The following is a 15,133-nucleotide window of genomic DNA, read 5'->3' as shown; positions in this document are numbered from 1 at the left end:
TGGAGGGCGGCGGAGAAAACTTCGGAAGCAGAATTCCAACTTTTCCTGGGCCCGATTCCTTTGGGCTTCTCAAAGGGGCAGAGCGTCCCTTCCAGGAACGTCACTTAGTTGTTTAAGCCTTAGCTGTTCAAGTGAAACACACGGCCCTGGCCGGGTAGCTCAGTTGGTTAGAGCGTCCTCCCCATAAGCCAAGGTTGCGGTTTGATCCGCAGTCAGGGAACAAACAGGGATCAAGAAGTGAATGCATAAATCACTGGGACAACAGGCCGATGCTATTATTTTCCTTTTTCCCCTCTCTCTCCCACCTTCTCCGTCTCCCTGTCTCTCTCTGTCAATCAATATACATTGAAAAAACTTAGTGAAAGACACAAGAGGCCCGCACCGCGCTGTCCACCGGGAGGGACTGGCCCCGCCCCGCCCGGCGGGGTGTATCTAGGCGGGTCCATCGCCAGCCTGGGAGAGGGGCGAGCGGGACAGGTGCGCATCGGGATCCCGCCCCCCTCAACAGGTGAATCACCGCAGTCGAGTCTCGGTCCCCGTGAGTCACACTCCGCGCAGCAAGGCACCAGCAGGAGGGGCGGGACCGGATCCCAGGTCCCTAGGCGCCTCCCGGCGGGCTGGCTACTTGGTTCCGACCCTAGGGGCCGGAGCGCACCTGGGCCAGCCCACTTCCGGGCAGGGCGGTGGCAGAGCCCCTTCCGCCGCCCACCCCCTTGCCCAGCCCTCTGCACGCGCCCTGTGTACCTGGGCCGATCCATTCCCCGGAACGCACAGGGGGTGCAGTGACTGGGAGAACCACAGTGCGTCAAGCAAGTTTCTCCCCGAAAGCTGGAAGCGTTCTCCATCCACTCTGCTTCCGCTCATTAAAATCCTAGCACCGGGCAGGGTGGGCTTGGAGTAGGGACAAAGGACGGAACCGGGAAGGGGAGGAGCGGGCACCCCTCCCAGCCTTAGTGCGCGCCGCGCCCCCTACTCTCTGGGTACCCAGCAGGGGACGCGCGGGCTGGACTAGCCCAGACGGCCGCGATGGCGCCAGCGGCTCGCGGGGTGACCGCGCCGCTGGGCTCCTACCCGGGTAGCCCGGGTTGGGGCGCGGTCGTCTTCGTGTGGTTCTTTCTTGGCACTTTGTGCACAGGTACGGAGAGCGGGGCCCTTCGTGCCGCGGAAGGGCGGGAGGGCTTTATGGAAGGGGGATGGCTGAAGTTCTACACCGCCGAGGAGGCAGGGGAGCTGGGGGAGGGGGATCGGGAAGACCAGACCTTCCGATCCCCAGGGTCTGCGGAGATCCCTGCGTGCCAGTGTGAGGGGAGTTCCCCCCGTTGGCGTTGGAAGCGCTCGCTCGCCCTTGTTCACAGACAGCAGGAAGTGAAACTCCGGGACCGCAAACCCTGGAGCGGCGAGGAGAATGGGACTCTTTGTGGGGCAGGGTTGAGGGCCCACCTGATCACTGGGAAAGGCCGGGATGGGCACTTGGGCGCACGCGGACATTTCTAAGGCCTAGGGTAACGGGGAGCGGGCACTCGAGGGCTGGATCCGACACTTCCTGGAGGGAGAGATCAAGAAACAGTGCCCAGGCCTCCGGTGGGTGTGGATTGGGGACTCTCTACCCATGTCCCTGGGGCTTCGAGGTATCTGTGCGTAAGGGTCTGATGGGATGGACTTCTGGACTTGGTTTGAAACCATCTTCTGCTGTCAAGTTTTCACTGGATCGGATGTTTGTTTGGGTGGGGGCGTGGGGGGAATTTTATCTTTCTGCAAGCACTTTTGGCATGTTTATTTCAGATGCCTTTGGGTAAGGTGGGGTGGGAGACTGATGGAGACATTGTGGGGCTTTAGCTACTTCATGACAAAGCAGTTCAGTCAAAGAACTCCAAAATTAACCCCCAATCCACAAAAGTCGGGGTAATTTGGAACAATGGTGGTGGCTTTTGAAGTGGGGCCTCCAGCACTTGGTGGTGGCCATTCAGACTTGTCTGTACCAGCCACTGAGAGGAGCCCTTTGAGAGAATGGCCAAGGGAAGAGGGACTGGGGTGGTTCAGAGGACACACTCTGGGAAGAGAGATGGACAGGATGTTCTAAGAAATCTGGCTGTCTGATCTTGTACCTGCCACTTCAGCCTCATGGGTCTACAAATTGGGCATGATTAGCGGAGCTGCTTCACTAGTCCTGAGGATTAAGGAACATTGTGTAAAACCATACACTTGTTAAGTGTCAAGTTGGGACAAGTGATGTTGCTTATTTCTGCTGAAGCACCGTCCAGAGTTCATAGTGGTCCCTACTGACTCTCCTCTTGCCCTCAGCTCCTGCCAGTGCCATCCAGGTGACTGTGTCAGACCCCTACCATGTGGTGATCCTGTTCCAGCCGGTGACCCTGCCCTGCACCTACCAGTTGACCACAACCCCCACAGCACCCATAGTGATCTGGAAGTACAAGTCCTTCTGCCGGGACCGCATCGCTGACGCCTTTTCTCCAGCCAGTGTAGACAACCAGCTCAATGCCCAGCTGGCAGCTGGTAACCCGGGCTTCAACCCCTATGTGGAGTGTCAGGACAGTGCGCGCACCGTCAGGGTTGTGGCCACCAAGCAGGGCAATGCTGTGACCCTGGGAGACTACTACCAGGGCCGGAGGATCACCATAACAGGAAGTATGTTGGGTGGGGCAAGGGAGAAGGCAGGGGATGGGGTTGGGGACTGCTTACGCAGGCTCCCTTGTTTGCAACCTGGAGTCCCCACTGGAAGCTCGTCAGAGCCAGTGTCTGAAATGAGTGACAAAGGGAGGATCCTTCCTTCTTTCCATCCATCCATTTCTTTATTTAACAGCAAAAATTTATTGAGCATCTAACATACACCAGGTGTTTGAGGCCCTGGAAGTTTCACAGTAGCAAAAAAAATTACCAAATGCTTTCCCTTGTGGAGTTTTTAATCCAGTGAGAGAGACAAGATAAACACAATACGTACTGTTAAGTGCATGGAAATAAAGAGGAGTTAGGTAATGGAGAGAGATGCCGGGTTCTATAATACTAATACTACTGGCAATAGTAAGTAAAATTTCTGTAAGTAACAACTTATAAAGGACCTCCTATATGCCAGGCTTTAATCCAGTTTATGTGGATTAACTCATTTAGACCACACAGTAATTGTGTAAGTAGATCCTGTTATTGTTATTTTACAGAGGCCCAGAGAGGCAAAGTCACTTATTCAGGATCACACAGCTGGTAACAGAACTGGGATTCTAAGTCAGCCACTTTGGGTCTAGTCTCTAAGCTGGTAACCACTTTGCTTGACCACCAGGGTGGGCTGAGTGATTTTAATGAAGAAAGTCTATGACTTGCCAGGCACTTTACACATTCTCCCACTGAGTCCTTATGTCTACATTTTACACTTGAAAACTGATGCACAGAGAGGTTAAGTAGCTCATCTAGGCGCACAGAGCTGGAGCTGGAATTTGAATCCAGGCAGCCCTGAGAGCCCTTGTCCATAATCTTGATGCTGCCTAATGAAGGGAAGCACCCATTGGGACTAAGTAAGGGGTAGTGGGGAAGTTGTTCATTCATTTATTCATTCATTTGGTATTTATTGAGGATTTACTAAGTGCCAGGCGCTGGGGATGGAGTGGTGATCAGGACATCCGATATCCGTGCCCTTGAGGTGATGGGCTAGTGGGGTGAGGTAGGCAGTAAACAGCAGATAAAGAGTAAGAGAATATTCGAGAGTACTAAGTGCTATAATATAATAGACTAGGGTACTGTGCTGTGTGAAGTGACTCGGGTGTACACCCTAAGAGCTCTGCAAATGTGGTTTGAGGAGGGAGTAGGACTAGGTCCTAAGAATCTAGAGGGCAGGGAGGAAGGTGATGGGCAGCAGTGGGTGAGGCATGAAGGCTCACCCACTTAATGGATTTACCCTCTCACTCTCTTCAAGAAGATTAGTTTTAATCTTGGGCACGGGGGCAGAGGGGCGAAGGGAGCATCCCTTTGCATACCCCAAGAGACCAGGGCATGGGCACACTCCTTCCCTCACTCTGTCTGGACCATGGACGAAAGGCAAGGTTCCAGGGACTGAGCCTGTTGTTCCTGTTTCTAGGAGGGACCTGACCTACTTGCCCTGAATTTCCATGGGCAGCTCAGCCCAAAGCATCCTGCTATTCTTGAGGACAGAGGGCTTCTTGGGGGTTAACCTGCCCTGGCCCCTTCCCCCATATCCCAGGGACCTCTCCCGCCAGGACCAGCCGTGACTGATTGGCAGCCCTGTCAGGACAGCCTAAGTACTGAGATGCCCTTGAAGGGCATCCTCTGCTGAGTCCAGATCTCCAGAGTGACCCCCAGACTCAGGCTGGGGCCGTCTTCATGCTCTGGGGGTCTCACAGGCCCAGCTGGGTCTTTCAAGCTGCCTTGATCCGAGCCTGTGTTCAATACAGGCTGTGAGCATCCATTGTATGTACGTCCTTTCAGGAAACCCAGTAGCCATGGGAGCTTCCTCTGTTTCAGCCTTGAGAATGGAGAAAAGTGGACTTCCCTGTGGTGTCCTAAGCGTCACCAGCATCATGTTCTAAGTGAAAGTAGTTCTGTGGCTCACCCTCAGAGTCCCTCGGGTGGGTGGGGCCTGCACCCCCTTCCATTTTCCTTGCTTTGGATGGTGGTGGGTACTTGGATAGGAGCCCTGTTTCTATCTCAGGCTGCTTGGGGTTCATGTGCCCCCCCCACTCAGTAACATAACCAGAGAGCCCATGGGACCCCTGAGATCATGAGGGCCGCCTCTGCTGTGTGGGGACACAGAACCAGAGGCCCGGAGGTCTGGAGGAGGCCCAGCTTCTTTTCCCAACTGTATACTGGTATCTTCACCCTGTACCTAAAACAGTTGGAGCAGTGCCCAACCCAGTGTGTCAGGACCATAGTACAGACCGGGAACAGGGCGCGCCTTGCAGGAAGGAGGTAGGCCCAGGCCTTAGAATTGATCAAAAGCAGCTGGAAATCCGTAGTTTTCTTGGGTTTTGGAAACATTGTGCAGGCCAAACAAAACACAGGGAGGCCCATAAACTTTTGCTGTGGCAGGAGTTCCTGTTCACCTCTTCAGTGTTGGGCAGGGACCTGCCCTGGAGCTCTGGTTTTGGAGAGGTGTGGTCAGAGTCTGGTTTAAAGATAGGGTGGGGAAATGATGGTTTTCTGGAGAGTCCAGAGGGTTAGGGAGAATGTAGTTAAGAGTTTTATGAGGATTCAGTGAAAGAATAGATGCAAAGGGACCCAGTGCATAGTAGGAACTCAGTAACTGGTGGCTAGATACATGACCATGGAGAGGTGCCGTTTCCATTCCTTCATGTCCGCTCTGAAGGCCACCGTACTTAAACTTGCACATCCCTCCATCCCCACTGGCACTTTCTGTCTGCCTTCCTTGATTGGCTTTCTCTATATTGCTTACCGCCATCTGATATGCCAGATATTTAACTTTTTTACTTGTCTCTCTTCCCCAGTTAAGGTCTGCTGTTCAGGGGTTTATGTCTGCGGTCCATAGCAGGGGTTCTCCAACTGTTAGTCTTAGGGCCTCTACACTCTTAGTTACTGAGGTCCTCACAGAATTTTTTTTTTTATAGGTAGCAAACTGAGAGAAGTTTAAAAAACTATTTAAAATGACAGTGATACACTCCTTATAGGTTAATATGGATAACATAGTTTTAATGAAAATACTACTGTATTTTCCAAAACAAAACAAAAAACTTGAATGAAAATGGCATCGTTGCTTTATCTCCTTGAAGTCTGGCTGAGTAGAAATTGGGATTGTGCATGCCATGTCGCCTCTGGAAAACTCCACAGTACTTTCAGAGATTAAGTGGAAAAGGTAGATAACATCTTAGTATTATGTAAGTAACTTTGGCCTCTGGGACCCTCTGCAAAGGCCTTGGGGAAGCCCAGGATCCACAGATCACACTTTGAGAACTGTTGCTCTCAAGTATACCACGTGCCTCAGATACTGCCCGGAACATGGGATGCTTTCAGTAATTATGCTGAATATTGAATGTATCGAGGGCCTATTTGAATACAACCATGTACCTAGAATTCTGGAACAGACTGCAAAGGCTAGTGAGGAGGGAAGGGATTCATTTCTGGGTCCTGGCCAGGCCCTGTGTTATGCACTGGGGACTGAGCAGTGACAGACAGACCAGGTTCTGCTTGCGTGGGGCCCACATTGTTCTGGGTAGGATTGGGGTGCTCAGCTCCTAAGCTAGCAGTGGGGTAGGGCAGTTGTGGGAGCAGAAGGGAACCAGCCCTGCGAGGGTCTGAGAACACAGTGCCAGGCAGAAGTACTGGCACAAGTGCAGGCCGAGGCAGGTGTGGGCCCAGCGTGTTGGGGCACAGTGAGGAGGCTGGAGTGTCCAGAGCAGCGAGTGAAGGAGAGTGGTGGGGCTGAGGCTGGCGTAACTGGTAGCCAGGTCATGCCAAGGGCCTTGTGGGCCAGGGTAAGGCTTTTGGAGTTGGAGGTAGACATTGTTGAGAGGAGGGTTTTTCTGTGGACGTGAGGTTTTCTTTCTAAAGGAGGAAGACTCCAGTGTTTTATTCCTGTGGCAATTAGCTGATGCCCTGGTGGGTGCCAGGTGCTGCAGACGGGCACACACGGTTGCTGGTCTCATGGAGAAGGGCAGCGGGTATGTGGGGCAGGTTAGTGGGGAAGAAACTGGCTGGGCCGCTGTGGAGTGTTCCTTCCTGTCTCCTGTTCTCCACGGGCCTCAGGTGGGGTTGCCCACTGGGGTCCACCCTGCCCCACACTGGTGGATGGCTGAAGGGATTTAATTAATTAGGGCCTGGGGTGTAGAGAGGAAACTGGAAATGCTGGAAGACTGTCTTTACTGGTGTAATTAACAGGCTCCTTGCCCGGGGCAGCCTCGGACCTGAGCGTCCCCAAGCCCTGGGCCTGACCTGGATTGTGGGGGCTGATGGGTGGATGGATTAGGGAACTGAGACGGTCCAATTCTTTCTCCCTCACACACATGCACACCCCACTATTTCTCATGCCCACGCGTGTCCTGATTTCTGGAATCCAAGCTACCTATCTTTGCCTCCTCACCCTGTCCCCACGCCCTGGGCCTATACCAGGCTCCCTGGAAGTTTTTCGTTGGGGGAGGTTACTTTTGCTTTGAGAGGTGGTACAGAAAATGGTTGTAAGTTTGAGGCACCGGCTCTGGATTCAAGACCACTGATGAGCTGGACAACCCTGGACGGGTGAGGTCATCTCATCTATAAACTGGGAAGGTAACACTGCCCGCCTCACAGACTTCTTGAAATACCCCATGTCAAGTGTTTAATACAGAGCCTGAGGAAGCACTGCCTGGTATGAATTATTTCATTGTCACTTGGTCTATCTGCAGCCCCGTTCCCTTACCTCTTTCCCTGATCCCTGATGTCCCCATGGCGGGAGGCTCTGGCCTCCCCCATCCCCCACAGTGGCCTCACACTCTCCTCCTGGTACAGATGCTGACCTGACCTTTGACCAGACGGCTTGGGGGGACAGTGGTGTGTATTACTGCTCTGTAGTCTCGGCCCAGGACCTCCAGGGGAACAACGAGGCCTACGCAGAGCTCATCGTCCTGGGTGAGTGGGCTGGGCCCTGAGGGCCTGGGATGGGGAGGGGAAAGGGGTCTCTTCTCCCGTTTCTGTGTCTCCCTCTCTCCAGCTAATTCTCTGGCTCTCTCAGCTGCTTTGCTCTCCCCTCACGGCACCATCAGTCACGTGGGCTTATCTGTGCCCTGCACCCTAGGCAGAGACCCCTCCCCCAACAACATTTCAAGTAAGCCAGAGCCAAACTAAGAGTGGAAAGAATTGGGGACTCGACCTCGTATCGTTTAATTTTTTTAAAAATACAGAAATGGTCAGAATTGATGTGTGTATAATTGAGAGGGAGCTGGACCCACCTGTCACATCTCCAGGGCCACATCTGACCCCAGAGGCCTTTGCCAAAGCACAGGAACCTTGCCCAAGCTCTGTCCTGCTGGGGTGGTGTTTGTGGCTTACACAGTGAGTGCTTCCTCAGGCCAGGCCCCTCCAAATGCCCAGGGACAGGGTAGGGTAGCCACCAGCAACCCCTGTCCAGCCATGAGGCCCCCCTGCCACGTGTGGAAGGGATGTTGCCTGTAGCCAGCCAGATGCTCTGTTCTCACCCAACACATAAAGCCTTGTGCGACGTGCTGCATGCGAGATGCTGCCAGGCCGTACGCTACCATCGTCATACGCATGATGCAAGGAAATGCGTGTGTGAATGAGCACGTGCAACAGTTCAAACACGGGCGACAGAATGCATATACCAGTGACCCGGAGAACCTCTGCATGTCCTTGGTAAAATGCACAGTCTGCATTAGCAGGTCTCAACATGCAGTCTCAGGACCTACTTATGCTCTGAAAAATTACTGAGGATCTCAAAAGAGTTTTTGTTTATGTTTTTGTGGGTTATATCTATAGTTGGTTAACATCTTAGAAGTTGAAACCGGAAAACTTTTAAAGCAAGGTACACAAAGACACAAGCCATTACCATCAAAGCGATGACACATGTCATATGTTGCACATTCTCTGGAAAACTCCACTGTACACCCATGATAGAATGAGAGAGAAAAGGGCCAGTAATGGCTAAGTGTATGGCACTGTGAGAACTGCTGGTTTGGATGGTGGAAAGCCCCTTGATGGGGCACGTGGCACAGAGTGTGTAAGCTCTGGGTAGAGGGTGGGCGGAGAGCTGGGTGTGTGGATTCCCCCGTGATACGCTTGTGGGCGCAGAGCAGCCCTGTTACCTGAGGGAAGGCACTAGTTGGGCCACAAGACTTGCAGATGGGACAGAACACATGGACCAAGGTGGCATCCTTGTGGGCCAAAGAATCAGCCACACTACGACTTTCAGTGACTGTAGGCACTTTTGCCTTCATGGGCCTCTTCCTCTGCATTCAAAAATATATATATATATTTTATGATTACCTTGCTATAAAGACCGTTATTATATATTTAGTGTTATTATATTTTTTCTTCAGATTTTAAAATAAAATAAAAACATTTTCAAGGGCCCTAGGATACTGTGCCTACTATGCCTGATGGAACAGTACTGTCCTCATCACATGGGATCCAACCCTTTGGGGCAGCAGGACCCATGTATGTGGAAAAGACGGTGTCCTAATTGAGGTTGTGCCTTTGGAACCCATGGGAAATGTACTGGGACCCTTCTGGGCAACAGAATCCCCTGAAGCATGAGAGAGGGTAAATTATGTGATGGAAGCCCTTCTGGAAAAGAGCCCCCATGTGGGTAGGGGAGGTGGGGGGCAGGAACAATGTGCAGTGACCTTCCTGGGCCACCGTCCAGTCTGTTGCTTCGGGGCACACCTTCACCCTGATAAGCCAGGAGCTGGACTTCTGGGGAGGGGCAGCCTGGGCTGGCTCTTGCCAGCATAATATGTCTCTCTTTTGTCCCTCCAGGCAGGACCTCAGGGGTGGCTGAGCTCTTACCTGGTTTTCAGGCGGGGCCCATGGAAGGTACGGGGGCAGAGCCCCCCCCACACCATTTATTGCTTCTAAGTATTCTCCCCCACCCTAAACACCACGCGCTGTGGACCCCCACTAACCTTGCCTGACTCTTAACTCATGGCATCTAGTGACCTGGCTCTGGGCTTTGGGGTGGGCAGGGATGGCTGAGGATGGGCCTGGGGTGTAGGCAGGAAGCTCCTGTGACTGGTGCCTGTAGTGCTCTTCCGGGCTTTGGGATCTGGGCAGCTGGCTCTCTGTCCCCTCTCTGAGGCTATGGCCTATCTTGCTCTGGCCAGGTCCCCTCTCCTTTTCTGCCTTGCCCTGGTGAGCCCAGGGCGAGTTCCTTTGGGACTGGCCTGGGTTGGAGAGGAGTGGGCATCCCTCTGCTGCTATACCCCAGCTTCTGGCATGGAGACTCCAGCAAGGGCTGCAGTTTCCCTGACAAGCTTTGCAGATAGCTTTGCCCCACCTGTCTCTGCACTGCCCTTCTGTGCCTGTGTCCCTGCTCCCATCAGGCCTCCTGGCTCAGGGCCTGTTCCCATCTCTCTGCAGACTGGCTGTTCGTGGTGGTTGTCTGCCTGGCTGTCTTCCTTGTCTTCCTCCTCCTGGGCATCTGCTGGTGTCAATGCTGCCCACACACCTGCTGCTGTTACGTCAGGTGCCCCTGCTGCCCAGACAGGTGCTGCTGCCCAGAGGCTTGTAAGTGCCCCTCGAGTGACCACCCCTACTTGGCAATTTGCCTGGGTCCAAGGGGAGGCGGTGCCACTTGTCTGGAGGATACGAGGTGAGCGATTTGGGAGAAAGTGGGCCAAGGAGGACCAGCTGATTTAGATTTTTATTTACATACTTCAACTTTTCATTTATTTTGAATCTTTGTTCGAGTTTCTCTTTTTGAAAGTATAACCTATAAACATGGTAAAAACCATTCAAATAGTACAAAACAATCACTAGAAAGTAAATCTCCCTTTAAAAACAAAATCTTAACTGAAAAAGGTAAGAAACCAAACAAGGTTTAAAGCATCACATAATTAAGCAAATTAAAAAAACCTCGCTCACACAGCCACTTGGGTTTTACACAGACACAATGTTTAAAGACATATCTAGCCCGTCAGAGTGGCACCTGCAAGGTTGGGGATGGAAGTGGGGAAGGAAGCAAATAAGATAGGAGGGGAAGGAGGGAGAAAGTGAGCCTCCCTCCTCCCGCTGCCCCGCTGCCCCTCCACCCCTCCGCATGGATTGTCTGGGTGAACCAGCACCTCTGCTCTCAGTTCTTTCGAAGTTTTCATAGCCATTTTCATCAACTTTGACATGCATGTTAACGGGGCCGCTTTCTTGTATTCATACGTATGTGTACCTAGTCGCTTGCACTGAAAATTGGCCATGAAAGCATACTTCTCTACTAGCCCTTAGTCGGTTCAATACTTCCACCTTCTCCCTAGTCGTGGTAAAGTCACCGGGTCTTTGGTTGATGAGCAGGTGCCCTGGACAGCTAGAAACATAACTACATGTGAGAAGCAACTTGAACCTGAGACCAAAGGAGGGATAAAGCTGCTCCTCTCATGGCACCTGCCCACTTCCAGGCCAGTAGTTGAACAGGTGATGGAAAGAAGGACCCACGTACTCCAGATAGATGCATGTTTGTGTACTTGGATTTAAAGCCTACACGCCTGCCATTCCAGTGTAACGCAGCGTTAACAGTTGAATCACAAGCAATTTTTGCAAGGTGGAGGTCTGAGGCCTGGCTTGCCTGCTTACCTGCCTGGAAGCCCAGTGAGTCCCCCTCTCATTCTTAGTCTCCTTTTCTGTAGAATGGGCTACGGCAGAGCCCACCGTACAGGGTCAATGCGGGAAACTGGTGTGTCCGGCATTTAGAGCAGAGTTCAGCCTACACCCAGTAGCCATTGGACATTGCTGCTCTCAGCATCGGCAGTGACCGAGGGCTCATTTCTCCTACCTCAAGGGGTGTTGTGAGCATTAAGGGAACACTGTGAGTGCCCAGCACAGGGCTGTGGCTCAATCCATGCTGGCTAATTCTGTGGTCACTGAGCTCAGTGGTGGGCAAACTGGTTCCTCAAAATAGCACTCCCCTGAAAAAATCTGCTGCTCTCTGGGGGATTATGCTAGCCATCACCTTTCTTGTCAGTTTTATTTGAGAACCTCTGACTCAGGTGGTGGGTGTTAGTCCATTTCACAGGTGGGAAGGGACCCCCAAGGGTTATAACCAAATTTGCAGTTACCCCACAAATAGGCTAGGGCTGGGGCCAGGACTGCAAATTCCCTTCATCCTGAATCCCTATTGCCCCAAACTGAGGCCCCATTAACTCCCTACCAGAGACTGCATTACTCCACAGCCATGGAGATAGCCACAGTCCTCCCAGGCCATCTGAAAGCTGCAGCTCCCACAGCAAGTAATAAAACAGCCAATCACCTGAGCTACTGAGGGGCTTTTCCTGGGGGGACCACTGAGCCTTTTGCTTCGGACTGAATCAGTGGTGAAGGGACCTTTCTGAGCTTATCTCCCCCCGCCCCCTTTCTGTTAGAGTCCCAGGGAAGAGGCAACTCGCCTAGGCACAGTGACTTTGCTGCAAGAGCAGCCACCATAACCCAGCCTCTTGCCTGGGGGAAAGGCTCAAGGATTTGCCTTGAGCTGTCAAGCCTAGAACCAGGAGGGAGTGAAGGCAGAAGGCAGAGTAAGAGTGGGTGCAGCCTGGGAGTTGTAAACACTAGAGATACTTCCTGTGGCATCTAGGTCTGGAAGATGCCATGGGTAGGACCCAGCAGGCCTGGGAGGGGAGCAGGTATGGGATCCTCCTACATCCTCCAGATGATTTGTTTTCTAAAGCTGGAACTCAGCTGCCAACAGGAATATTTCGGCCTATGGGTTCAGCACATCGGCTTTATCTAAAGCGGCATCTTTGCCCAGTTGCCCTGTAAGAATGCAGGCCCCAGGTGGCCATATCTTCTGATAAGGTAGCTAGAGAATTGGGATTTTATGTAAAACCTCGACAAATGTTGGTAAACATCACACTGTTAAAACATTGGTCTGCCAGACTGGGGCCCCAGGCTGCCAGTATGCACCCCTGTCCTCAAAGCTCTCTAAGGAATCACACAGGAGGTGTGGACTCAGTGAAGATGATGGACCTGCAGAAACCAACCACGTCCCCAGGGAAGCTCCACAACTGGGGGAATGGGGAGAAGGTCCAGGCACATGTCCCTCAGGACCTTTTATCACAGGGAAGGGCAGTATGGCCCCTGGCCACCGTCTCATGCTGTGTGTGTCTTACCAGTGTATGCTGCTGGCAAAGCAGCCACCTCAGGTGTCCCGAGCATCTATGCCCCCAGCACCTATGCTTACCTTGCCCCTGCCAAGACCCCACCGGCAGCTGCCATGATTCCCATGGGCACGGTCTACAACGGGTACTCTGGAGACTTCGACAAGAATAGCTCAGGTGAGGTCTGGGGGAGCCAGGAGCACGTGGGGGCAGGAATAGGCTAGGCATTTGGGCACTAAGGGGTATGGGGCTGAAAGAGGGGATTAGGGGCAGGGGAGGGGGCTGGGTGCAGGGCTTTGCTCCAGGGGGCAACCACTTACAGCCAGTCTCCTCCAGTAGGTGGTTATAGCTCCCAGGTGCCCCTGCTTCGTGATGCAGATAGCAGTGTACCCTCTGGTAAGAACTTGTTACGAAGTTGGATGTCCTGTAAAGGAGGGGGGCTGGGTCAGCACCCAGACCGATCACCTCCATCTCCTGTCCCTAGAAGTTCGGAGTGGCTACAGGATTCAGGCCAGCCAACAGGATGACTCCATGCGAGTCCTGTACTACATGGAGAAAGAACTGGCCAACTTCGACCCTTCTCGACCAGGCCCCCCCAACAGCCGTGTAGAGAGGGGTAAGGAGCCTTGGGGTTTGAGGGGTTCCAGAGGTGGGGGGGTGGGGTGGGGAGCATGTCTCCCTGATTACCTGTCCCAGGGATGCCTGCTCCAGATCCTGGACATAGTACCTCCTTCCCTACCATGGCCACAGTGAGAAGTGCCTGGGACGTGGCACATTGTCCTTTAACACAGAGAGGCCTAGGGCCCTGTGGAGAGTGTAGGAGCCAAGTGGCAACACTGCTGGACCACAAGCTCCTGGCATTAAGTCCTGACCTCCCAGCAGTCAGTGATACTTCTCTGCCCTACAGCCATGAGTGAAGTCACCTCCCTCCATGAAGATGATTGGAGATCTCGGCCTTCCCGCGGCCCTGCCCTCACTCCAATCCAGGATGAGGAATGGGGTCGCCACTCCCCTCGGAGTCCCAGGAGGTGGGAGCAAGAGCCCCTCGCCGAACGGCCCAGGAGTGGCTGGGGGGCGGGGCGGCCCCGGGCCCGCTCTGTGGATGCTCTGGATGACCTCACCCGGCCAGGCTCTGCTGAATCAGGGAGGTCTCCCCCAAGCAGTGGGAAGAGAGGCCGAGCTTATGCACCCCCCCGAAGCCGCAGCCGTGATGACCTGTACGACCAAGAAGACCCAAGGGGCTTTCCACACTCCCAGGAACCCCACTTCGATGACTTCAGGTCTAGAGACCGCCCTCATGCCGACCCTAGGAACCGCTCCCACCGCTCCCGGGATGCTCGGAATGACGACTCCCGGCCCAGGGACCCCCAGTATGATGGGCGGCTGCTGGAAGAGGCCTTGAGGAAAAAGGGGCCGGTGGAGAGGAGACCTTACAGGGAGGAAGAGGAAGCCTATTACCCTCCAGCGCCTCCCCCTTACTCTGAGACCGACTCCCAGGCCTCACGGGAGCGGAGGCTTAAGAAGGTGAGTGAACAACCTTCCCTGGCTTTAAGGCCCTTCCTGGGTCCTCTCCCTCCAGTCCTCCTGAGCTCACACCCTTTTCTTTCTTCTTTGCAGACCTTGGCCCTGAGTCGGGAAAGTTTAGTCGTCTGATCTCATGTTTTGTATGTAGTTTTGTACTTTTTTTTTAATTTGAGGAACTGTTGATATTCCTAAGTCCAATAAAATATATGATCACAAGGCCTAAATGTGTAGGGAAGCGTTTGTTTTGCTGCGTGAAGTGGGGACCCCGGAGCTGTGGCAGCACAAGGCCGCGTGTCCCCTTCTCTCTCGGGACTCGCGCCCTGGCCGGGAGGGGACCAGCGCTGCCTTCTCCCTCCCCTAGGCGGGGGGTACGTACCCGCACAGGCCCCGCCCCGCCCTGCGTGCGCGCCCCAGCCCCGCCCCGGCGTGCGCATGCGCCCCGGCCTCCACCTTCGCGCACTTTAGCCAAAACGCCGGGAGCGCGCCTCCGCGCGCCTCTCCTGTTCCACTCCATTCACACGCACCCACCCCCACCCCTGCCCGACTACAGTCTCCAAACCCCGCAGCCTGTCTCGTTCTCCGGCGTTCCATCCGGGCCCGCGTTCCACCCGGGCGACCCGCTGGCAAGTGTCAGGCGGCCCCGGGAGTGGTGGCGGCGACCCCGCGCCCGGCCGAGACCCAGGCCGGCGCGCGCCCGCCCGCCATCGTAGACAAACAGCGTGCGCGTTCCCCGGGGGCTGCCCCCCCCGCGCGCGCGTCGGCCCGGGGCTCGCGCTGCAGCCGCCGCCGCGCGCGCGCAGCTCAAGTAAAGGAGGAAAAAAAGAGGAAAAAATAGAAAGCGGCGG

The 15,133-nt window shown here is 54.1% G+C and overlaps 1 protein-coding gene across 6 annotated transcripts; it reads left to right on the top strand.

Annotated features, from left to right (window-relative positions):
* The first annotated feature begins 814 nt into the window (after nt 1-814).
* Nucleotides 815-14,512, top strand: LSR (lipolysis stimulated lipoprotein receptor). Of its 6 annotated transcripts, none has more exons than XM_087827473.1 (10): nt 815-1,135; nt 2,302-2,646; nt 7,462-7,581; nt 9,445-9,501; nt 10,045-10,191; nt 12,780-12,941; nt 13,104-13,160; nt 13,252-13,380; nt 13,672-14,288; nt 14,382-14,512. In XM_087827473.1, the coding sequence occupies exons 1-10, from the start codon at nt 1,027-1,029 to the stop codon at nt 14,415-14,417; spliced, it is 1,779 nt and encodes a 592-aa protein (XP_087683599.1). In that variant the 5' UTR covers nt 815-1,026; the 3' UTR covers nt 14,418-14,512. The 6 variants fall into 6 exon arrangements, with proteins under 6 accessions (XP_087683599.1, XP_087683598.1, XP_016076395.1 ...); XM_087827472.1 differs by having other exon boundaries at nt 13,101-13,160; XM_016220909.2 differs by having other exon boundaries at nt 13,101-13,160; nt 13,249-13,380.
* Nucleotides 14,513-15,133: the final 621 nt, after the last annotated feature.

The sequence above is a fragment of the Miniopterus natalensis genome, chromosome 18, assembly GCF_054644295.1.
Source record: "Miniopterus natalensis isolate mMinNat1 chromosome 18, mMinNat1.hap1, whole genome shotgun sequence".
Lineage (NCBI taxonomy): Eukaryota > Metazoa > Chordata > Mammalia > Chiroptera > Miniopteridae > Miniopterus > Miniopterus natalensis.
The sequence above is the reverse complement of the archived record's forward strand: the minus strand, read 5'-3'. Positions and strand labels throughout refer to the sequence as shown.

Bases quoted from the DNA above. Each gene is read 5' to 3' on its own strand.
- LSR (XM_016220909.2), top strand. From the start codon at position 1,027: ATGGCGCCAGCGGCTCGCGGGGTGACCGCGCCGCTGGGCTCCTACCCG. The intron at 10,192-12,779 runs GTAAGTGCCCCT...GTGTCTTACCAG, and splicing joins GTGCTGCTGCCCAGAGGCTT to TGTATGCTGCTGGCAAAGCA. The intron at 12,942-13,100 runs GTGAGGTCTGGG...AGTCTCCTCCAG, and splicing joins CTTCGACAAGAATAGCTCAG to TAGGTGGTTATAGCTCCCAG.